General features: G+C 39.0%; 1 protein-coding gene across 2 annotated transcripts in view; it reads left to right on the top strand.

The window, feature by feature from the left end:
* Window positions 1–25,499, top strand: part of BEST3 (bestrophin 3) — a 51,505-nt gene that overhangs the window by 14,717 nt on the left and 11,289 nt on the right. For both annotated transcript variants that reach the window (XM_004483857.3, XM_058308412.1), the window contains exons 4-8: window positions 14,279–14,433; window positions 15,377–15,454; window positions 15,563–15,715; window positions 20,085–20,165; window positions 21,345–21,496. In XM_004483857.3, the coding sequence (XP_004483914.2) occupies window positions 14,279–14,433; window positions 15,377–15,454; window positions 15,563–15,715; window positions 20,085–20,165; window positions 21,345–21,496 (619 nt within the window). The remainder of the gene's footprint in view (window positions 1–14,278; window positions 14,434–15,376; window positions 15,455–15,562; window positions 15,716–20,084; window positions 20,166–21,344; window positions 21,497–25,499) is intronic.

Below are 25,499 nucleotides of genomic sequence, written 5' to 3'. Positions count from 1 at the left end.
TTTTTCCAATGTTTGTCTCATGTATTTTGACATACCCTGGTTAGGTGCATAAATGTTCATGATTGTTCTTTCTTCTTGATAGATTATCCCTTTTATTAATATACAGTGTCCTTTTTTATCTCTTACAGTAGTTTTGCATTTAAAGTCTATTTTATCCTATATTAATATAGCTTCTCCTGCCCTTTTTTGGTTATTGTTTGCTTGTAGAATTATTTTCCAACCATTCACTTTCAGCCTCCTTGCATCCCTGGGTCTAAGGTGGATTTCTTATAGACAGCATAGATATGGGTCATATTTCCTTATCCATTCTGCTAGTCCATGTCACTTGACTGGTGAGTTTAATCCATTAACATTCAGTATTATTACTGTCAAGGAGTTACTTACATTAGCCATATTTTCTTTAGGTTTGTGTATGCCATATATTCTTTTTATTTCTCTTCTTATCTTTCTAGCTGTTCTTTCACTCTCCTCCAACTCTCTCTCTCACTCCTGTTTTTTTCCTTTTGACCTGCAGAACTCCCTTTAGTATTTCTTGAAGTGCAGGTTTCTTATTGACATAGTCTCTTAATTTCTGTTTATCTGTGAATATTTTGAACTCTCCCTCATTTTTGAATGCCAGCTTTGCTGCATAAAGAATTCTTGGCTAGAAGATTTTTTCTTTTAGCACCTTGACTATGTCATACCACTGCTTTCTTGCCTCCATGGTTTCAGATGAGAAATCAGCCCTTAATCTTATAAAGCCTCCCTTGTATATTATGGTTCTCTTTATTCTTGATGCTTTAGTATTCTCTCTTTGTCTTGAGCATTGGAAAATTTGACAAGGATATGTTGTGGAGTAGGCCTGTTAGAATTTATACTGTTTGGGGTGCGTTGCACTTCCTGGACATGCATGTCAATGTCCTTCAGTAGGGTTGGGGAGTTTTCAGTCATTACTTCCTCCAATACATCTTTTGTCCTCTCTCACTTCTCTTCTCCCTCTGGGATGCCTATAATGTGTATGTTTGTACATTTCATGTTGTCATTCAAATCCCTGTGTCCCTGCTCAATTTTTTCTATCCTTTTGTATCTATCTGTTGTATTGTTTGATTTCAGCTATATTGTCTTCCACATCTTCCTGTGCATGTTAAAATCTGCTGTTATGTGCTTCCAGCATATTTTTGATTTCTTATATTGTATAATTCGTCACCGTCAGGTCTGTTATCTTTTTATGCATGTTTATAATTTCTTCAATGTATTCTTCCAGTGTCTTCTTAATATCCTTAATCTCTTCCTTCACTTCATTAGGCTGATTCATGATATTTGTTTGGATATTTCTGATTAGTTGTTCCATGTTCTGCTTCTCCTCCTATTTTTTAGTTGGTTTGTTGGACTGGGCCATGTCTTACTGTTTCTTGGTATGGGTTGTAATTTTTTGTTGGTGTCTAGGCATCTGTTTATCTTGATAGGTTTATTTGGTTGGTTAGTTTCTCTTTCTAACCTAGGGTTTTTATTTTGTTCTTGTTTTGGGTTGTGGAATAAGTTTTCACTTTGACATTTCATTCCTCTTATTCTGTTTCCTTGCTGTTGTCTATGTTCCCTTAGGGAAAAAAAAAAAACTAGAGCCAGAGAAAAGGAAAGGGGTAAGAACAGAAAAAGGATAATAGTAATAATAATGGTAAAAGGTAGGAGAGGAACCATACAAGACCTAGGAAAATGAATAATTAACTTGAGTAAGAAATGTAGAGGAATAAGAATAAAAAAGTGGAGTATTAAAAATGAGATGAGAAACTGAATAGAGAAAAATATATAGGATGAATTAAAAGGCCAGTATGATAAAAGCGGGAGGATAAAAGACAAACGGGGAAAAAAGTAAAAAAAAGAAAGAAAGAAAGAAAACAGAGAAAAAAGGATAGAGGGATAAAGACAAGAAAAATTGAAGACCAAACAAAAAGAGGTGGAATGTAAGAAAAAGAGAAAGCAGAAGACAGAAAAATGAAGGAAGGAAAAGAAATAGCATAGGTAGGTGAAAGTAGTAAAGAAAAAACGGGAAGCAAAGGAAGCGGAAACACAACAAAGAAGAAACAAGACAGCAAAACTAATTTTAAAAAGAGAGGGGGAAAGAAAGAGCATAAAAAAAGAAAAAAGAAAGAAAAACAAACAAGCAAACAAAACCCGTGGAAAACAACCTTCACTTTAGGGCCCTAAGGTGCTTCTCAGGCCCCCTGTGTTCATCAATCAGTTACCCCACAGCCTGCCCTCTGCAGGATTTGAACTGGGTTTTAGTGAGTAAACTAAGTTAAATTTTAAAAAAGAAACTTTTTTAAGAAAAATGAGAGGTCCAAGAAAAGCTAATACAAAAAAAAAAAAAAGTCTGTATGTTTCCTGGCCTAAATGATCAGCTGGATGTCTCATAACCTGGTGGGTCACTTCTCTAAGAAGAGCTAGGAATTGAACCAGGGATGTTGTATATTCAAGACAATTCCTCCACTGAGCTAAACTTTCTTCTTGGGCTGGTTAGCCCTTTAGAAAGCTATCTGCCCAATCTCCCTCAGGCAGGTTGGAATCTGCAGTTGCCCTGAGTCCTGCTGATTAGGCACCTGTCTGTCCCTGTCCCCTTTCTGTTCTAATTGTTTTCTCTCCCAGGGCAGGTGGGCATGGCAGTCTGTGTGAGCACATCCCCCTCCCCTCTCCTGGCCAGGTCAAGGCCCCTTCTGAGAATCAAAGGGGAACTTGGTGACTGAACTCACCACAAAGAAACCACTCTCCACCCTCTTCCAGACCCCTGCTCCTCCCAGGGGACCCTATATAGGCCCTTGAAAGCTTATTGAGGCTTTCTACCGCCTGCCTCCCTTAGGGAAGTTGGAATTTTGATAGTTTTCAGTCTGGACTAGTCAGTTGCCTGTCTCTGCCCTCTCCCCACCCAAGTTCCTCTTTCCCAGGGTGGCCGGGTGTGTCGGGCTGCCTGAGCAGATTCCCTTCTCCCCTCTTCCTGGGGCCACCTCAGCGCCAGCTGGTATGCTCCCCGGAGTTCAAAGGTGGCCCAGGAAACCAAACCCACAGATAGGAAATCCCTCTCCACCCTTCCCCAGAAGCTTCTTCCTCCCAGAGAACGCTCCCTCCCACTCAGTGGCTGGTGGGAGTCAGGGGTTCATGGATGCCTTGAGGTGGGGCTTAGCCGTCCACCATTTCCAGCCACAGTGGCAAAAAACTCACGGTTTTCCCTTGAGCTTTTTATCTCTTTGTCCAGTTCCTTCCAGACAGAAACCCCGAAACCTCCTGCTCTGTGGGTCCCCAAAACTGCTCACTTGGGTAGGATTTTGCCCCTTCTCAGCCGTTTTTTGCATGAGAGATGGGGAGTGCACATTTAAACGGATGCCTTCTTGCCCGAACTCCTCAAATTCAAGTTTCTTATACCTTTGGCTTTAAAATTCATTTTTGAAGTTAAAAGAAAGAAATAGAATGACTCATGGTGTTTGTGAACATTCGTTTTTTACATTAGCTTTTATTATGAGCATTGAGCAAGATTAAGTTTTTAAGTCAACATTTTTTATTAAAGACAGCTTTTTTCTTTTAACTACCTCACATAACTCGAATGAGAATTCTAGATCCCAGCAACCTAAGTATAAACTGAGTAGAAAATTGAATTAATTTGTTTTTTTGCAAATGGGACATTGAGGCTTAAGTCTGTTGCAGTTTATCTGATGGAGTTGTAACCAGACTTATCAGGGCAATTAAGACTAATTATTAGGTTATTTTTTAAAGTACAAAACACATGTAGACAATATCTACTGAGCTGATTGTTGATGTCCTCCCTACCAATTGAAAATTCATCTCAAATATACCTATTTTTAAAATTTTTTTGAACGCTTGTTAACCTAGAGAAAAAGGTATTTTGTATTCCATATAGTTTTGAGAGTTGTATGCTCAGCTGACATGGCAAAATAGTATTTACGTGCTATTGATGGTATTTGAGTGCATGCATATATTTTCAAATTAAATAAAAATGCTTAGAACTTTTTTAAATATCAGTTGATGTGAGGGTCTATTTCTGAACTCTCAATTCAATTCCATTGGCCAGTGTATTTATCTTTATTCCAGTACCATGCTGTTTTTAACCACTGTAGCTAAGTAATATGCTTTGAAGTGAGGAAATGAGAATCCTACATCTTCATTCTTTTTAAAGATATTTTTGGCTATTCAGGGACAATGTTTTGTAGTTTCCTGAATACAGGTCTTTAATGTCCTTGGCTAAGTTTATTCCTAAATATTTGATTCTTTTAGACTCTATTGTAAACAGAATTTTTTGTGATTACATCCTCAGATTGCTCATTACTAGTGTATAGAAGCACTACTGCTTTTTGCACATTAATCTTGTATCCTGCCACTGTGCTAAACTGGTTTATTAGCTCTAGTAGCTTCACTGTAGTTTTTCAGAACTTTCTATTAATAAATAAAAGATCATATCATCTGGGAATAGTGAAAGTTTTATTTCTTCCTTTCCAATCTGGATATTTTTTATTTCCTTTTTTACCTAATTGCTCTAGTTATAACTTCTAGCACAATACTGAATAACAGTGGTGACAGTGCGCATCCTTGTCTTGTTCCTAATCTCATTGGGAAGCTTCCAGTCTTTCACCATTGAGTACAATGTTAGCTGTGGGCTTTTCATTTATGCCTTTCATCATGTTGAGAAAGTTTCCCTCTATTTCTGCCTTTCAGCATGTTTTCATGAAGAAAGGATGCTGGATTTTGTCAAATGCCTTTTCTGCTTCAATTGAGATGATCATGTGATTTTTCTCCATTTTATTAAAGTGGTTCATTACATTGATTGATTTTGTGTTAAACCACCCTTGCATATGTGGTACAAAAACCATTCGGTCATGGTGTATAATGTACTTATGGATATAATTTGTTTTAATGTGCTATTGGATATAATTTGCAAGTATTTTGTTGAGGATTTTGGCATCTATTTTCATTAGAGAAATTGGTCTGTAATTTTCTTTTCTTATAGTATCTTTACCTGGCTTTGGTGATGGTGAGTGAGGTTGACCTCATTGAATGATTTGGTAGTATTCCCTTCTGTTTAATTTTTTGGAAAAATTTGAGCAGGTTTGGTTTTGGGATGCTGGCATTTTAAACCCCTTTTTTCACTTCTGGGCAAAAGTCTTTGGCAACCACCCACTAATTCATTAGAAGTTAAATAGCAACAGTTAAGAAAGGGAATGAATTCAACATTACGACCATGTTCGATCAGACAGCCATCTGATCTGAGGAAACTGTCGGGGGGGGGGGGGTGCGTTAATTAGAGCTGCTTGGATGTAGGCATTATTTTGACTTAGATTTAATTATTTCTTTGGAATGGCTAAAGGAGGGAGATATGAGGAAGTTAAAACCACCCTTGGCGGCCACCACTGATTATCACAGTAAAACAGTCCCTTTTGCTCTCTTTTATTCCAACAGGTTGTCTAGAAAGGCAGTAAAAGGGATAGTGGAATGGCTTGTGCCTGCAGGAATATAAGGTTTGTGTGTCAGGTGCAGGACAAAGGTAATAAGCCCCTCTGACCTGGGACAGAGGCTTCAGAGGCTGTGGGAACAGAGCACTGACTCACCCAACTTCCTTCTCCTTTCCCCAGCAGAGGGCTGACTGCCCAGAGAGTCTGCACGAGGGGTCGGTTTCCAAGCTCTCCCACTGGGCACATGCCTCTGCCACTCCCTGTCTGTACTATGCCTGTGCCAAAAAGGGAAGAACAGGAAGTTCAGGGATGGCGGAAAATGCTTGGCAGATCCCCTGAGCCCAGAGCCAGCGCACCTGCTCTGCCCAAGGGCAGGGAGGGTTGGGAAGCACAGGGGGCCCCCAAGGGGTAGGAGCAAAGGGGGAATGCCGAGGGCATAATAAAACGTGTCTTTTGACTCTCCTACACAAAACCAGCTTAAGTAAAATACAAGTTCTCAAACTTTAGTGGACATTAGACATTGTTAAAACCAACATTACTAAAAATGCAGATTCCAGGGTGCCACCTCCAGATATTCTATTCTGTAGGTCTGGGATGGGGTCCAGGAATCCGTGTGTTTAACAGGCTCCTGAAGACGCTAAGGCAGGTGTTGCCTTCTTCACACTCTTATAAATAAAGGGCTTTAAGGTAAGGGAGTTTCCTTCCAATCTTTTCTCCCTCTTGCTTCAAGGAGGGTCCTTGCCTACATAGGTTCAGTGCTGGCCAGAAGGAAATGACTGAGGGTGAAGAAAACAAAGAGCAGCATCTCCTTCTGAAGTTTGGGGCAAATGCTTGATTGGCTCTGGGTGAGTTAGGCCAATTAGGTGCTAGTCCCTAGACTTTCCTTGCTTTTAAGTTGGACAGTCAAGTTACATTATTCTGGGAAATGAAAAGACAAAACGTATGCTGCAGGGGAAATATACATATACACGGTGATGTTGCTGGTTATACGTCGACCTTAAATTTCTCAAATTGAAAAAAGCTTTGTATTTCTGCTCACCTGACCATGGAAACAGAGCAATCAGTTGAATTCAAAATAATATCTGTTAGGCTGAAACTTTCCTCAACTGCTCTTATTCACCCAAAAGACTGCAATATAGCCTCTGTTGTCTTGCCTATTGGCTGCAACCCTGCCATAGAAAATCCCAGCCATTCCAATCACCTGCCCCAGAAGATGCCAGTCATTCCAAGCCAAGTCAGATGTACAATTCCAGATCTTCACCAATTCAAGTGACGGCCTTACTTGTATTGCTTATATTATGGTATCTGACTGAACCAAAACATTTTGTCTAGTTAGCAGTTGAATTGTGTCTCCTCGAAAAGACATGTTCAAATTTTAGTACCTAGTCCTATGAATGTGACCTTATTTGATGATGAGATTAGTTAAAATGAGGCCAGACTGGGTTAGGGTGGGCCCTAAGCCAGTATCCTTCTAAAAAGACAAATATCCAGGAGAAGGCCATGTGGAGATGTATATGAAGGCAGCTGATGCATCTACAAGCTGAGAACTGCCAAGGATTACCAGCAAACATCAGAAGCTAAGAGGCCAGGAAGGATTCTCCCCGATGGGTTTCAGAGGGAGCATGGCCCTGTCAACACACAGATTTTGGATTTCTTGCTTCCAGAACTTTGAGACAATGAATTTCCGTTGTTTTAAGCTGTCCAGTTTCTGGTCTTTTGTTTCAGCAGCCCTAGGAAACTAGGACACTTGTGTTTCATAGTGATCAGGTGAAGAAAATCCTTCTCTTCAAAATCACTTACCAAAGGCGCAGATAGATAGGAGAAATTATATACATTCCTCTAAAATAAACATTACCAAACCTGATGCTAAATCTGTCGTGCATTCCCTCGTTCAACAAAGATGTACTGAGTGTATTCTATATGCGAGGCATGGTGCTGAGCACTGGGAGAAGAGCTAGTTGTAAGCAAGAATGGATGTGGTCCCCATCCTCAAGGACCAGTAAAGTTACTACAAATCTTTACTGACAATCTTTTTCAGAGGCAAGAACAAATATATTCACAGCTCAACTTCACATTTCTTTTTTTTTTAAAGATTTATTTATTTATTTAATTTCCTCCCCCTCCCCTGGTTGTCTGTTCTTGGTGTCTATTTGCTGCGTCTTGTTTCTTTGTCCGCTTCTGTTGTCGTCAGCGGCACAGGAAGTGTGGGTGGCGCCATTCCTGGGCAGGCTGCTCTTTCTTTTCACGCTGGGCAGCTCTCCTCACGGGCGCACTCCTTGCGCGTGGGGCTGCCCCACGCGGGGGACACCCTTGCGTGGCACGGCACTCCTTGCGCGCATCAGCACTGCGCATGGCCAGCTCCACACGGGTCAAGGAGGCCCGGGGTTTGAACCGCGGACCTCCCATATGGTAGACGGACGCCCTAACCACTGGGCCAAAGTCCGTTTCCCTTCACATTTCTATATTGTATTTTTTTTCCTCTTTAAAATGGATATTTTCCTTCTATGCATATGGCAGTCCGTGGATGATTAAAAGATCATAAAATTTGGGGAAAGGTCACCCTTTATTTTCTCAAATCCTGGAATTTTAACATAAAGTTCCTTGAACTTCTTATGTGACTAGAAAAAGCCTGCTGAGACCCCATCAGGATTTATAGTGATTCTTATGGTTAACAGGCATTGATAAAACTGAGAAAACCCTGTTTGTTGAATGGTAGTTGAGATAAAGGCTATTCCCACTCAAGTGTCCTGACATATGTGGTCTTCTTTTCTCTCACTAAGTAAAAGCAAATGACTTTGTACAACATTGACTTTCTGCCCTATGATCTACAATTGATGTTTTTCCTGGCTCATTCCATGGCTCTGGGGTTCTTGGCCCAGGAGAAGTGATCAAGGGAATGGTAGCGTTCACAGCTGTGCCAGTATTTCCTCTGTTGGCTGGACTTTTAGAGGCTGAGTCAGTTATCCCTATAGTCTCACACGATGAGCCCAAAATAGACAAAATGTCATCCCATGAGTGACACTTGACTCACCTATGCATGCCTGCTCTGCGTAGGAAATAAAGTGCCCTCTTTAAATGGCAGTCTCAGTAGGACAATATTTGAAGGTTCCCCACAGTTCTCAGAGTTTAATCAAGGCTATCCAGTCAGTGCTTCTCATAGTAGGATCGTGGACCACATTCACTGAATTATCAAGGGTGTTTCTTTAAATTATAGCCTCCCAGGCAACCAGCTGAATCAGAATCTCTGGGGCATAGACCCCAGAATCCACATTTTAAACAACTCCCCACAAGTACAGCTAGATGTTTGACCTAGACAAGAATGCTGAAATGCCGAGATTGCTGTGTGATTCCTTGCACCCAGAATCTATGGGAATCTTTTAAAAATACTGCTGTCTGGCTCCTACTCCCAGATATTAGGGTTCCATAGGTATAGGGTGCAACTTGGGTCATGAGGAGTTTTTAAAAGCTCCAAAGATGATTCTAATATGCAGCAAAGTGTGGGAACCACTACACTAGGGCTCATACATTGACTTCTCCAACTTCATCTGCAAATTGCCTGAGACCTATTCATGCAGGGCAAGTGAAGCTTTGGGCCACTCAGTCAGGCAAGGATATAAGAGAACTGATTTTGTGTATGTTATTTCTTATGTCCTATTGTGTAGAAAGCAGTGAACTACTGAATGGGGTACTTATTTAGGAATGGGATTATGGCTGACCAGAGATATTTTTCTCATCTTCAGAATATAGAGGATTCCCTTTGTCTCTATTCAGTATTGCTACCCCAGAAACTGATTTTACTAACAGTATCCTAGTCTAGGCTTTTTAAAATGTATATTGTAACTCATTCTTGGAATCTTAAATTATTTTAATGGCTTGCTACCAGCATTTTTAACAGAATAGAATAAAATGGAATGGAATGGAATGGAATGGAATGGAATGGAATGGAATGGAATGGAATGGAATGGAATGGAATGGAATGGAATGGAACATATCAGAAAGCACATCATGTAAAAGAACCAATAATTGTCTTATGGAATTTTTATTTTAGCTGAGGAAATATGTGAGTGAGTGTGTGTGAAAGAGAGAAAGAGAGAGCGACAGACAGAGAGACACAGAAAGAGAGACAATGAGAAAGAAAATAGCTCGTAATGCCCAATATATTTCTTACTGTGGTTCATGGCAAAAAATTTTTGATATATTGCCCTATACAATGCTTTCACAATGTGTTTCCATCTCTCAGTCTTGTTTTATCTCTCCTTGATTTTCCCAGTTGATGAGAATTTCTGAGTCTCTTCTACTGAATTTAAAGGACAGCTATAGTTGAAGCTGATGACTTTATTCTATTCATTTGAAAAATACAGAGCTGAAAATAAGCCAAGCACGTTGCAATCTTCCTGAAAAAGTAAACCCTCTGGAAAGGCCTCAGAATCTCAATGTACCACTTTCTCTTTCAGAAAGAACTGGCAACAAACCCATTCTGCCTTCAAATTTTCAGAAGCAGAGCTTCTGCCAACAGAGACCCACTTCCACACTCTGCTTTAAAAGCAAAAGACATCTGCTTGAGTTTCAACTGAGGGGAAAAATCTTTGATGAGAAGAATATTGTTTACCAATGGACTTAATTAGTCCTTTGACTTGATTAACAGCTTTGAGGGCAATAAAATTTTGTCTTAAAGTAGCAGATCCTACTCCATCAAACCACAGTTCAAGTTGCAAGTAAATGCAAACAAATATGTATATATATATTCATACACACATACATATATACATATTTTTTCCTCTGATTAGAAATATTAGGGAGGGTTCTTTGGGATAAACACTACAAAAATTGATCAATAGAGCTGAGCCAACCAGGAGGAAAAGAAATAGCAAGAGAAACTCCAGACCAGCGGTTCTTAACCTTTTTTGTTCCATGGGCCCCTTTACCAGTCAGGTGAAAACCACAGACCCCTTACTAAGTCCACACTATACTGCATATTATTTAATAAATATATCACACCTGCACCAGCATGTCCCCAAAAGAATAATGTTTTTTTGAATTTCAATTCAAGTTCATGGACCCCTTGTCAAGCACCCATGCTCTGGACAGAAGCAATAGCAGGATAAAAGGGCAATACCAGGTGTGTGGATAGCACCTTAGGGACCATGGTATAGAGACAGACATGTGATGAAGATGGAGTGGTGGGAGGGTCAGCCAACTGATAGCTCTGCCAAACCATAACATCAATATCTGTGGTTAAGTCCTGTGATCTTAGAGATGAGGATAATGATCACATTCTGGAAAAGTGAACATCAGTCTCTAGTTAAAATGGCCTGAAGTATGGATAACATTAAAAGGATAACATTCCCTTTAATAACAAATGCTCTTTGAATTATTTGATCAACAATCTAGGAACTTTATTTTAATTGCATATTAACTTGATTTCCAAATTTGTGATTACTTTCAATAAGATGCATGGCCCTATAGGAAATAACAAAAATTATTCCTGCCTGCACACACTTTCAGAATACATTAATGTCTGATCCGTCATTATCTTTCACAGCACCCAGCAAAGTAGTTGATAAATTTGGGCTGGAAATTAAAAGTCACCAGTTTTCCTCACTCCGCGTGACCCTTTCAATCAGTGGGCATACTACATGCAGCACAGGAGCTCTTAACTCTTGCTGTGTGGTTGCACTAATTAAACCATCACTCTGCATATTAGCTTTCTGCTTAGAAGCCAACAAAGGACTTGCTAGCATAATTTGATCCATATTCCTGAATAAAAAATAACTAGAGATAAAGTTACTCTTTGGTCAAATGACAGACATCACAACCAATAGATAAGTGAGGTTATTTTGAAAATGGCAATATAAATCCCAAGAACATAACTGTTAGAAAATTAATATTAAATGTCTAAGAATAGGCTTCCAGTTAAAGGAAGAAGAGCTGCAGCAAATCTTTACGCATAAAGCTAAAACAGGTCATTTATCTATTAACTTGTAGTAATAAGATTTATTCATGCTCTGTAAATCTTTTTTTTAAAAAGTAGATTAACTAGATCTTGCAGCAAGTCTGAGATTGCACTAAGAAACAAGATAGGAAATACTAGACTCGGAAACGGACTTGGCCCAGTGGTTAGGGCGTGCGTCTACCAGATGGGAGGTCTGTGGTTCAAACCCCGGGTCTCCTTGACTTGTGTGGAGCGGGCCCATGCGCAGTGCTGCTGCGCGCAAGGAGTGCCCTGCCACGCAGGGGTGTCCCCCGCGTATGGGAGTCCCATGCGCAAGGAGTGCACCCCGTAAGGAGAGCCGCCCAGCGCGAAAGAAAGTGCAGCCTGCCCAGGAATGGCGCCACCCACACTTCCCGTGCCGCTGACGACAACAGAAGCGGACAAAGAAACAAGACGCAGCAAACAGACACAGAGAACAGACAACCGAGGGAGGGAGGGGAATTAAATAAATAAATAAATATAAAAAAAAAAAAAAGAAATCCTAGACTCATTTTTCAATTCTACAAACATGGGCAGAACCCTTCCAAAGGTGATACAATAGCCTGAGTATTGTCTCAAACTAGTCTTCTCTTGGTATATATTGACTTAGTATTTGTAACTCTGCATATTTCAAGTCTTGAATAAATAGTCTCCATTCATTAGAGCAGTGATTTTCAAACATTGCTGTATGTCAGGATTTCCTACAGTTGTAAATATGCAACTGCCTGGACCCATTTCCATTATGTTACCCAGGAAGTTTTAAAAGGATGCTGATGCCTGAACACCAACCTAGACCAATTGACTCAGTCTCTGGGATAAGGCGCAGGCATTGGTATTTTCTAAAAGTAACCACAGCAGATTCCAAAAACCTGTGCTGAGCACCCCTACCCTCCCGAGTCTAATTAGTTTGTCAGGGTGGGGTCCAGCTCTCTCTATGTTTAACAGGTGTGACAGGTGATTCAGATACCTGTAATCCATGTACCTTTTCTTCAAGAACACTGGCCCAGGTCACGTCAAAGATTTAGGTAATGCCAAAGCTCTATTGGTCCATGACGTTTAAGGTGGGCACAGCCCCCTTGTCTTTTGACATCATTTCTGTTTCAGTAGCACTCATAAATAAACTCAGTGTCTTAGTCTACCAGCTGCTGTGACAAATAACATAACATGAGTTGGCTTAACAATAGGAATTTATTGGCTCAGTTTGGAAGGCTAGAAGTTCAAAACCAAGGTATTGGAAGGGCTTGCTTCTACCCCAAAGTCAGTAGTGTTCTGTTGGTGGCTTGCCACAATCCTTGGGGTTCCTTGGCTGGCATCACTGCTTCCATCTATGGCCATCTCCCTCTCCTTGTGTTGCTCTTATGGTTCTACTGACTTTTGGCTTATTCCTGGGTGGCCTCCTCTGATTTCTGGCTTCTGGTTTCTTCTCTTTAAAAGGCCAAAAGTAAAATGGATTAAGGCCCATCCTGATTGAGTTGGCCACTCCTTAACTAATAATAACATCTTCAAAATGTCCTATTAACACACTCACCAGAAAGCAAATTAAGATTAAGAACATGTATTTTGTTGGGGTACATAATTCAACCTACCACATTCAGTACACATAATATTCAGATTTGTAAACTGTTTACAGATAAAGACATCAAACATGTTACATTAGGGCCAAAAGTTGATTTTCATCTGAATTTCATCATTCATCAGAATTTCATAAGCAAATATTTGTGTTTCTAAGACAGAAGTAACCCCAATTTAATATCTAACAAAAATTGATTTTAGAAATAAGCTTTGATTCAGAATACATGATTAATAGTGTATCATTTAAAAGTCTACTTGAAAGGTCAAGGAGGTAGGTACAAGGATAATTTTGGCAGCATTATTTTTAATAGAAAAAAAACTTAAAAACAACTTAAATGTCTATAAAAAAGAACTAAATAAAACTTCTTCCTTTCCTCCTATCACTGAAATCTCTTTCCTTGGTGTGTGCAGGGGTGGACTAGCCCAAGTTTCACATATTATGCCTTAGCATGTATTGAATGCTAAGTATGTGCTAAGCATTATGCTAACTTCTTGATATATGTCATCGTCTCAGGTAATTGCACAACATCACCATGAAGTAGATATTTTCATCTCTCTTTGAAAGATGAGAAAACTGAGGCTGAGAGAGATAGTTACAAGTGTACATATTGCATATTTAATATATATATATTAAAGAAGCACTTTTAAAGTTATGCAAAATGCTATGGGCACTATGAAAACTAATAAGCTCTTTGCCCCTGAAAAGGGTCTTAATAGGGGAAACATTTAAAAACACTCTTACTTAATACAAGACAAGAGCTAGTACCACAATAGGAGCTTTAAAGGGGAGAAATTGCAGGGGAAAGAAAAGGAAAGAATCAAGGAAGGCTTCACAGAAGAGGACCTTCTCTCTTCTTCAAAGAGGGAAGTCAGGAGGAAAAATCATGTGAATCATGTGTTTGGCATCAGGCCAAGCACTTTATAAACATTATATTTTATTCTTTTAATCCAAACAATTCTAAATATTATTGTTCCCAATTTTAGATAAGTAAACCAAAACCTAGAGGAAAAAATACTTTCCCCAATTTTTCTAGTCTACACTTAATGCCTCCTTACTTCTCACTGGTCTTCTCTGTTAGGGATTGCCAACATGTGTTTTAACATATGAGCATGTATCACCTCAGGTATTAAGAAATAACTTGTCTTGAATACAAGTATAAACTACTTAAGACAGGGACCTTTATTATATATTTCTTCAGTATCCTCCCCCTAATATTTGTCCACATGATAGACACTAAATGTGTTAGTAATGTATTAGTGCTAAACTAAGTCTGTATAACTTTTCTTTTTCTTTTATGCAAAGGTTTTATGACAGCAGATGAAAGAAAAGTGTTCGACCGCCTCAAATCTCCTCACCTGAAATATTGGGTTCCATTCATTTGGTTCGGAAATCTCGCAGCTAAAGCCCGGAATGAAGGTAGAATCAGAGACAGTGTTGATCTGCAATCATTGATGACTGTAAGTGCATCATAAACCATCAGTAAAAGATGCTAGTTAGAGATCAAGAGGGACCTGCATGTGACAGATCAGACTGGAAGAGTCTGCTTTGTTCGGTCCTGGTTCCAAAGGAACCTGCAAGATTGAGCTGGTATCAGAACCCGCCCCTCACCCCTCCAATGCAAAACAGAGATGGCACACTGGTTTTAACTGAGACTGATTGGTAGTGGTTTCTTGCAAGCTCCACTTTAAACAGAACCGTGGTTTGTAATAGGCCCTGTAGGAAAGTGTTCCGTAATTGATTAGCAATGTCTGCTAAGGGTTTAAAAGGCTATGAATTGCGTGCCATCCCTGGTTCCAGAATCCTAGTAAAATCTGGAGTAGAAATCAGCCTCCCCAGTCATTTACCCCAAATCAAGACTGTCCTGAGGTCAGTCCAGCTTTTCAGATGCTCAAGTAAGCACAAGAGTGCTTTCCCTAAACAAAATAACCCTAAATTCAGCTGAGAAACAAATTGACCTTCAAGCATATATGCGAAGGCTGGATATAGTTTTGCTGTCACAGTTCCTACCTGGACTCGGCTGAAAAGGAGTGAATGATTTGAAAAAGAAATGACTTATTTAAAATATTAACCACTGCCTTTCCAATACTACTTTGGACCAATATGCAGGTCTGAAAATATGGAGATAGCAGGACATATTTCTAACTTAGTTTAATATTCTTAAAATATGTCCAAATGCACTCATCTTTTTTGTACATTGTTCAAAATGTTCTTTGCTTGTTGTTCTTTGCAGATTGTTCATTTTGAAATAGTTTTCAGAACCAATTTACCCACTTTACAAAGTCAGTACCACCATTTTACAGACATATTCATGAAAAACAGGTTGACATTCTAAATTATAGTAAATATCTATTGCCATACTCATCATTTTATTAAGTCATGTTTTATCTGTTTCTGATTTAGGAAATGAACCGGTATCGTTCTTGGTGCAGCCTCTTATTTGGTTATGACTGGGTTGGGATTCCGCTGGTTTACACCCAGGTATCAAATACTTTGCACATGTTTTGGTTTCCACTTGCCTGCCTTGACTTTCTAGTTTGTTGTGGGCAGCCAGCATTGTTTTCTCACTCTAGTTTCTCTCTATTCCAGGTGGTCACTCTTGCTGTCTATACCTTCTTTTTTGCATGCCTGATTGGACGCCAGTTTTTGGATCCCACCAAAGGCTACGCAGGGCATGACTTAGACCTTTACATTCCAATTTTTACTCTCCTACAGTTTTTCTTCTACGCAGGATGGCTCAAGGTAGCCCAAAGTCTCAGTGCCTCAGATCCGCTCTGTAATCCATCATGTCCCACACCCATCCTTACTAATCCTTTACTGAGTCTTTAGCAAATCATTCAGGAGTGGGTCACAGGTAGATTTAACATGCAATAGCTCAGAGATCTTATCGCTTTGCAACCAGGGAATTCAGATGACAGGGATGTAGTAAATACTGTACTGTGATGGTCTGAGCAGTTTGTTTATGCAAAGAGCTTACAAGGATATTCTTTTGTGGCTTATTGATTTTTTAAAAGCTTTTGTGTGCTCCCACTAGGATTACAACAATGTAATTAAACCAATATGCTGTCCCTACACTGATTCTTTTTCTTTTTAAAAAATTTTTACATAACATAAAATTAACCATTTTAAAGTGTACAGTTCAGTGGCATATAGTACATTCACAGTGTTGTGCAACCATCACCTCTATCTAGTTCTAAAACATTTTCATCACTCCCAAAGGAGTCCCTGTACCTGTTTAGTAGTCACTCCCCATTCCTCCCTTCCCCAGCTCTTTGCAACAACTAATCTGCTCTCTGTCTCTAGGGATTTACCTATTCTGAATATTTCATATAAATGGAATCATATAATATGTGAATATTTTATATCAAAATTACAAGTTATTCCATTAATACAAGATCATAAGTATAATAACAATAAATCTGCTTTGGACTGTGGTTATACTCCCCCTTATTTTTGTTCATTTCTCAACCTTGATGGATTTGGGATGATGTCTTTTCTGACTGGTTCAGGCTGAGAGGGGGCTTAGATATTATGGAGCAGAGGAAAGAAACTATTTTGCTCCTTGTTTGGAGAATGGGATTTTTCCATTATCATCATTTTGTTGGTTGTCCAGGGCAAGTCTGAAGAACTGGAGAATAGGAATTGGCTGCAACTTTGCTGGGTTTCAGGGCTCAACCAGCATATGAACAATCTGAAGATTTAAGTCTCTGACAAATATATTTAACAGATACATTGAAAATTATAGGTTCAAATAAAAAGAATAGAAGAATCATGATTAGGGGGATTATAAATGAGTATGTTATATTGATTTTTATATAATCCCAAATAAGGCCTGCTGAAGGCATGTTGACTTCATGAGGCTATGTGACTTGCCTATGATGTCTGAATGCCCCTAGAATCCTCAGGAGCATTTTTGTTTGAGACTTTATTTACTGTGGCAGTTTGTACAATCTGCCTGAGACCTGCATAAGTGTAACCTCTGGAATGACCTCCCAACTCACTTTGAAATCTCTTAGCCATAAAAATTCTGTTTTATTTAATATTTCCCCCCTTTTGGTCAGGGTCTTTTTTCAAATGCACTGCTGATTAATACTTAGTAATAATCCCTTGGTGCCAGGGAGGCTTATACCTGGGATCCATGTCCCATGTTGGGGGGAAGGTAGTGAGTTTATTTGCAGCATTTCGCTTAGAGAGTTGCCACATTTGAGTAACAACAAAATTTTCAGGAGGTAACTCTTAGGCTTAATTACAATTAGGCTTAGTTTCATTATTACAGGAATAAGGTTCATAAATATAAGTATTAAGATAAAGGACTTGGCATATTAGTCTGTTTTTTTTATTAGGCAAGGTTTTTGTATTTAATATATTTATGTAATTAATGCCACAATAAGCAACTAGGCAGAGTAAAAGTAAACAAGACTGCCAGACTTAAGCATTAATGTTATGTTATATCTTGTTCCTGTTCAACCGTGTAAAGAGTTATTTCCAGCTCCCTGAAATCCTACAAGTTGTTGCATGGTACTAAATTCATCCCACTTTCAAAACCAGAGCTAAAAGTGAGAAAAGAATTAATCAGAATCAAAACCAGAAACACTAGGATTAATGATGACATTTGGTTTGCAGGAAATTAAAAACAGGTCAGAGGAGTGAAAATAGCCTGTCCAGTTGTCAGTGAAATATTTTGTTTCCACCACCACTACCACCTTCCCTGCTTCATATTGCCATTCCCCCATTTGTATGTATAAATATCAGAAGCCTGATTCTTCCATTGTGTTATTTCTTTTTTGTGAACTTCTAAAAGGGAAATACGTGATGGGGAAAAATCAAAGACGATGACTTCATTAGTTGAAATTTAAAGACAGTTTGAAGATAGATTTAATATAACCTTCTAAACAGCCAGGTTGGGTCAGCATTTCCCTTGCAGAAAATGAGTCGCACTGAGCTTTTATCATTGTGTCCATGTGAGGTGCTCAGTCAGCCTGAAAGGAACAGTTAGTGGCTCCTTCCTCTTGACATGCCTTCTAAAATATTAATATTCTTTTCATTTATAAAATATTTTAACAGGCAAAATATGAAAAGAGACCATCTTAACTCTGTTAAGAAATAGGCAACCCTAACAGTGAGTTTTCCAACACCAATGCATTGTGTCTCAATTCCTAAATAGTGGTTAGATTCTGACCATTCTGATATCTATAAATCTTTCCAAGTGAAGAAAAACCATCTTAACCTTATGAACAGTATACTACTTAGTTATTTGCTGGAAATGTAGCCTCCAAGAGAGTAAAGGATATCTCTATGAGCTAGTCAATTCAGAAAATGTCATTTTGAAAGTTGAATGTAGACTATAATAACATATGCAGGACTGATCCCATAAAAGCAAATACATCACAAAAATATTTTTAGGACCCAGCCAGTGGACCCCAAAATTTACACAACATCCAGAGAAGAGGTAGATAGCCTCTTGGAATGCACATAAAACACTTAGGCACAGATATGCAACAGCACTGTAAGGCTGGCTGACTTGGGGCACAGACCTTGTCTTAGAATAAGGGAGATGCACGTCTTAGGTTGGTGGTTCTCAACCCTGGCTGCTCATTAAAATCTCCTGGGAGCTTGAAACAATACTGATTCCTGGGCTCAACCCTACAACAATCAAATCAGAATCTCTGGGGGGAAGATGGGCTGGGGGAAACCCAGGTGGTTCTGTAAGATTCCCCAAGTGATTTCTTTTTATTCAGATTTATTTTATTTATTTCTCTCCCCTTCCCCACTGTTCTCTGCTCTCTCTGTCCATTTGCTGTGTGTTCTTCTGTGTCCATTTGCATTCCAGCGGCACTGGGAAACTGCATCTCTTTTTTTTTCCGTCATCTTGCTGTGTCAGCCCTCTGTGTGTGCAGCACCACTCTGGCAGGCTACACAGGGTGTCTCTCCTTACGGGGTGCACACCTTATGCGTGGGGCACCCCTACACGGGGGTGCACTCCTTGTGTGCAGCAGCACTGTGCGTGGGCCAGCTCACACGGGTCAGGAGGCCCTGGGGATCAAACTCTGGTAGGCAGATGCTCTATCAGTTGAGCCACAACTGCTTCCCCCAGACGATTTTAATACGAAGCCTTGATTGAGAACCACTGCTCTAAGTGGTTTAAGTCTCAAAACAAGCTCTGTTTTAAAGGGTGGATTTTCCACTGAGTGATATCAGACTCTAGAAACTCAACTAATCACATGGTGCCCTTTATTTCATACACTTTCAAGTCTTCTCATTTGGCTGACATAAATTCTCACACATATGCTTGCATACATGCACACACACATACAGGTTCAGATAATAAAAATCAAAGGGAATTATTCTATAATGAGAATGACACGTGAGTCATGTTTGGCATCTAAAACTTTCATCAAGAAATTTAGGACAATGGTGAGAACATTTAATGTTGACCAAATATTAGAAGATCTGTGGTAAGAAGCTACCTCAACTTTTCCCAGCAGGAGAACTAACTTGCTCAAGAACATTAAAGCCTTCAGAGTAAGACTGAGCAAGATTCAAATTCCAGCTTTATGACTTACTAACTCTCTGACTTATTCATTTAGCAGGTATGTCCATTACTTGTGAATCTCTTTCTATAATCGTCTTTAATAATGATTTCAGTCTTTCTTTGCTATTTAATCTTCCCCATGGTTATAATTTGTCTCATTATCTGGACCTTTGTAAATCCTCCTTGAGAGTAGAGGCTATGTACCCTCTCAAAGTTCCTAGCACAGTGCCTTGCATGTAATCAGTACTCTTTCACTAATTGTTGGCTTGATTTATACTGGAAAATCAATAATCTGGCCCCTAAACAGTGCATGGTTTCTCCTGAATAGGATCAACATTTTCACCTGATAAAAAGACACATCCATTTGGAGAACATACTCACAGAAGGTATATTATTTATGGTTTGAGAGTTGATTCCCAGCTGCTGATAAATACCTTCTGTAGAAAAACTGATTCCCTTCTAAGCTTCATATTATGAAAGTAGCACAAGGAAGCAGAGAATAAAACAAGACCCATTTTCCTTCTCCCTTTTAGTCTTTACAAGTATCGTGACAGCTTTGTTTTATGTTCTCAACTGCAGGTAGCTGAGCAGCTTATCAACCCTTTTGGAGAAGATGATGATGATTTTGAAACTAACTGGTGCATTGATAGAAATTTGCAGGTTAGAGGACCTTCTCTTTCCTTTGCAAGCATTTATAATTAATCATTTATGATGTTTCTAATCTAAACAGGCTCTGAATTTAGGCCGCTGAGCTTCAGAGCTTTAGCAATAAATGAAAGAGATTTGGCTATTCCGTATGTCATCTCAAATCTTTTTGTAGGCCTTTGGGTCTTGGATCCCAGTTTCAGTGAAATTTAGTCCCTTCTAAGGAGAATGTCCAGCCGATTTTCTTTGTTAGTTTATTTCTCACCTCTATCCAGAGTCTTCCATCTCAGTACGGAGCAATATTTTAATTCATTCTTAATCTGTTTGCTATTGCCACACAGAGAGGTTGACAATGACATAAAATGACAGTCAGACACAATCTGATGTGAGTTCCCTACTCATACCATATTGATCCCTGCAGTGAGAAGTTCAGCAGCAGGACACGGCACCTGGGCCAAGCCTGCTGTGTCTCAAATCTGCTTGCATTGTACCAAATGGACCCTAGATCCTCCCCTTGCTCATTGGTTTCAAGCCCAGATTCAAACATTTCACAATAGATTACATTGTCACTCTGATACAGAGGAAAAGGAATGCTTAGGCCACTCATTCGTTGTAAAATTTGGATTCCCAGAGAATTCACAAGGTATTCCCATATCAGTTTGTCTAAGCCAAGAGGAGAGACTGGTATAGGCAAATTGATATCCTTTTTCAAGCAAAAAAAAACAAACAAAAAATCAGGGTACATAAGAAATTATATGAAGTATAAATGTGTTTGTGGGTTTGACAGATGGAATATTGAGAACCTTCACCTTCCTGTAACATCTGTGGTAGTGTGGTTACTGTTAGGGTGGCCACTAGACAATACAGAAACTGAGCAAAGAAGGAAAAGGTGCCTCTCCTCCCACCAGATAGGATGCAGTTCCACTTGGGGGCATGTGTCTTGGCTTGATGAACCAAGTGTGGGCAGTTTTACAGCACCTACCCACATTGCCAAGTGTTCTTGTGCAGTAAACAACCTGTACACCTCTCTGCAGTTGCCCTGGTTGTAGCAAATATGAACTATAGACATTAGTGTATTCTCTCATTTATTCTGGGTCCTATCCCATCCCAAGTCCCATCCACCCACTGGGACTTACTCTTTTTCTTCATACAGTTCACATCTGAATTTTTCTAACAATGTAACAATGATTTTAGGTCTCTCTTTTAGCTGTGGATGAAATGCACATGAGCTTACCCAAGATGAAGAAGGATATTTACTGGGATGATTCTGCAGCTCGACCGCCGTACACACTGGCAGCTGCTGACTACTGCATACCCTCATTCCTGGGGTCAACAATTCAAATGGGGTAAGCACATTTTTAAAAATCTTCAATATTTCAGAAATAAGTTGATCACTCTTCTGATCATTTTATGTCCTGCTCTGGAAGTTACTTTCATGACAGCTCTCCATTATTATCTAACAGCTGTAGCCCTTTCAAATTTCAGATATAATTAATAGGCCTAAGAGGGTTATAGAGTAAAAAGACTGTAGTTTCTGGTTTGGGTATGGTATTGGTTTTTTTGTTTTTGTGTTTTCAGTATAATTTGCATTTCACCTTGCTTTTACACTCATGGCAAACTTTTCCAAGAGTTGTGAAATGCTCAGTGTAAATGACTATCACAAATAAATGTATTGCCAAGCACATATCATGTGCAGGCATTGTGCTACTATTTGGAAGCAAGCTAATCTTAAGGACTGGATAAGTTTTATCAAAAGTTTTTGCTAAGACTATAATTCAGTCTAATTACATTTAGTATATAAGGCAGCCTCTGCTGGATGGTTTTAAAATAACAATCTGTCCCTATGTATTACAAGTCTTAAATAAATGGGCTGAGACCTGAAGTAAATTATGCACAGTTTTTAAATAATTTTATTAAATCTGATAACATTTTTGATTTTGGAGAAATGTGTGAATGTGGGGGAAGCTCAAGTCTATTAGCTGAAGGCATATGCCACAGTTTCCAAGTAACTTAAAGAGGAAAGTATGGACAAATTTAGAAAAATGAGAAGAACCAAAAGTTTTTTTGTAGAAAAAGTAAAAATTTTCATAAGATTTTGCTTATAATTTTTGTCAAAAATAGGTCTCATTGCTCCCTGAAACCCACTCTAAGCAGATTTAAGAAGCAGGTTGGTGTCTTGTAATTGCCTCCCTGCAAACTTTCTTTCCTCCTGACGTGTTCCACCTCTTTCCCTGTTCTCAGGACACCTAGAATTCCATACCTACAAGGCTTTGCTCTTAGCTGGAAGTCTCCAAATCCTCATTTTAAATGACATATGGCACTATTCCACAAGGGGTCTTTGAGGCTGACCCAGAGGAAAAAATGAATGGAAGTGAAATTTCAGGAGTTATGGCTAATGATGAGAAAGATTTAGGAGCCAGGAGATTTGCCTCTTAGCCCTCAAGTCACAGTTTAGAGGAGGTTGTCTATTATATGCTAGGCTTGCTTCTAGATATTCTATATGTCCTTCTAAGACTGGACACTCCCATCCAGGACCTCTTCCAGGCCAGCATGCTCATCCTTACTCTGACTCCATGAATAGTCTTTTTCTGTTGCTTGCACTTCTCAGTTTTTGTAATATATTCTGCAGAGGCAGAGTGTCATGTACCTTTGGCAATCTTCTCAATTTTGAAAATTAATAAGTGGTTTTCTGAGAATTTATTTTTAGATAATTAAATATGTTTTATCCTTCTCCTCACTCCCACCATTAATTAATTCAAAGTATCTGAAGATCTACCTTGTAAGGGAAAAGACACGCCATTGGTCAGGGAATCATTGTGATAACTATGTAGACTGCACATGCTACATGTGCCCCACTTCTAATGTCCATTTAGCTGTTTTTCCATCATGGTGAAAATATTCCTTTTTGCCTCAAGATTTTTATCATGATCTATACTTTCATCCTATCATAATTTTGCATTCCTGAGTAAGTATCCACATTTTTTAGAAAATATTAAAATGTGTTTCTCCTATTTCTAAAAATAGAAACATAGAATTGGTGATTTACAAGACTTTGGAAAGAATACCTACTCCAAAAGATTATTGGGAAGATTAAATGAGATTGTAAATATAAAAATACTCTGGAGATTGTAATGTATTCTATAACTATAAAGCATTATTATCAACTATTAGAGGTCTCTTATTTTTGGATGTCAAAGGCACAGAATGATTAAATATAGATAAGCTACTTTCCATATTAAACTAACATTAGAAATTTGAGACAGAAAATAGAACACTTGAGAGAAAAGACAAGATATATGGTACTTAAGAATGAAGCAAAAAAAAAGTATGAGTTATCAGAGACAATGCCTCTAATTAAGATGGTCTATTTACTGTGATGATGGGAGAGACAAAGGCCAAGACCAGAGTCCATTATGGGAGATTTTTGTAAGATATTTAACTGACTCTGCTAGAGCCAATTGATCAGAGAAACAAGTAGATAAATGCTCATTTGATCTTGATTTTCTGTGTGAATGCAGACCACTAAAGGAGAACTGCGCAGTCCAAGAAAAAATCATTACAGGAAGACAGGCTGTGGAAGCCAAGCATTCACAGGAATTCATCTTTGATCCATTAGTGTTAATTCTTCCCATAATTGTGACATTAGACAAGATGTTTCTGGTTTCCAGGGACAGAAAACCAAACACAAACTAACTTAAGCAAAAAAAGGGGTTTATTAGATCGCAATCAGAAACTAGACTAACTTTGAGCATTTCTGAACCTAGGGGTTCAAAAATTATCACCAGAACTTAGTATTGCTCTCTCCATCTCTCAGTTTTACTTTTCTCTGCACTGGCCCAATATTCTGGCAGGTACACCCCTCCCAGTGACAAAATGGCAAGGTGGTGGCCAGAAGATCCTAGTCTCTAACCCACCTTCTCGGCAACTCTTACAGAAAGAGCACATCTCTCTTCCAACCCTTAAAACAAAAGTACTGGATTTGAGTTTAATTTCCTATGATTGGCCAGGCCTGACTAACATGCCCATTCCTGAACAAATCACTATTAACAGATAGATGCAATATTTTGATTGGCCAAGACTGGTTCCCATGTCCATCTTTGGACCAAGGGGTGTGGTCAGCCCCAATGAAAGATATGGATTTCTTAAGAAACATCTATTACCAGGAAAAGGGTTTGGTGGGCTGGCAAAAACAATAGATATCATCTAAAACCATAAAAGATAGTTCCCTAAGCATTGAATTGTGCAGTAACCAAAAACAAGGTCAGTGTCAAGTGAGTCATCTGACTAAGGTGCTCTTCAAGGGAAAATTAATGATTTTTGTGTCACAAGGTGGTTTTGTTGATGATGACTGATCCATTTAGTGAGCTCTTTGCATTGGGTGGAAACCAGATGTCAAGGTCCATTGGAAGCATCTCATAAAATGCTCTACTATATTAGCCTAATTTTATACTATATTATTGCATTGTATATATGCACTTTTTGTAAGCCATCTCAAATCCTTTATAGGATAAAGCAGCATGAAATAAACAAACTGATACCTCTATTTGCTCTGAAAAAGGGAGGGAAAAAATACAGGCTGAGAGAAAGGAGCCCACTGGAGGAGAGGAGAGGACAGCAGAGCAAGAGTGATTGACAGACCAAGGTCTTGGAGGAGGTAGAGAATAACAGCAAGGGGCTGGGCTGTCATAAGGCAGGAGGCCTCAGTGCCTGAGCTAGGGGAAGAGTTAAGAATGGATGTGAATGCAACAAACCCACAGTATGGGAAGATGGCTAGGGAAGCAGTAGGCGATGTCATCACTACATCCAATCGTAATTCAAAGGAAGTTTTAACAATGCCTGTCTTTCTATGTCCAGTCTAAGATCAAATAAAGCTCCTGATTTAAAACTGCATGCATAAGTTCTAACACCAAACCAGTGCTGACGTTCCATCTCCCAACCTTTATATGGTGCATGCTAAAAGTTAACTTTAAATCAACACTTTGAATGAAAAAAGACCATTTGAAAATCTGAACTGAGCACCTAAAATAGCAATGCTTCCATAAATACACCAATCTTGAGAATTTAATAGTGATAATTATGGTATAGCTAATAATTGCCACTTAATAAACCATCCTATGAATTAAATGAGCAATGAAAAAATTCTTTCCTATTTGAATTCTTTTCCCATTATCGTGTCGTGCCTGGATCATTTCAGTTGAATCTGTTCATTTTGTTCTTTTGTCATAATATGGAATGCCCTCTGATCCGCTGTTTTAGTTAAGGCATCTTTTCATTAGCTTAACAAGAAGACACTATTAACCAAGACTAGGAAAACACTCAAAAGCAGCCAAAAGAAGGGTTGTCCATAAG

Source organism: Dasypus novemcinctus, chromosome 12 (assembly GCF_030445035.2).
Source record: "Dasypus novemcinctus isolate mDasNov1 chromosome 12, mDasNov1.1.hap2, whole genome shotgun sequence".
In the NCBI taxonomy this organism is placed as follows: Eukaryota; Metazoa; Chordata; class Mammalia; order Cingulata; family Dasypodidae; genus Dasypus; species Dasypus novemcinctus.
This window is presented reverse-complemented; position numbering and strand designations above follow the sequence as displayed.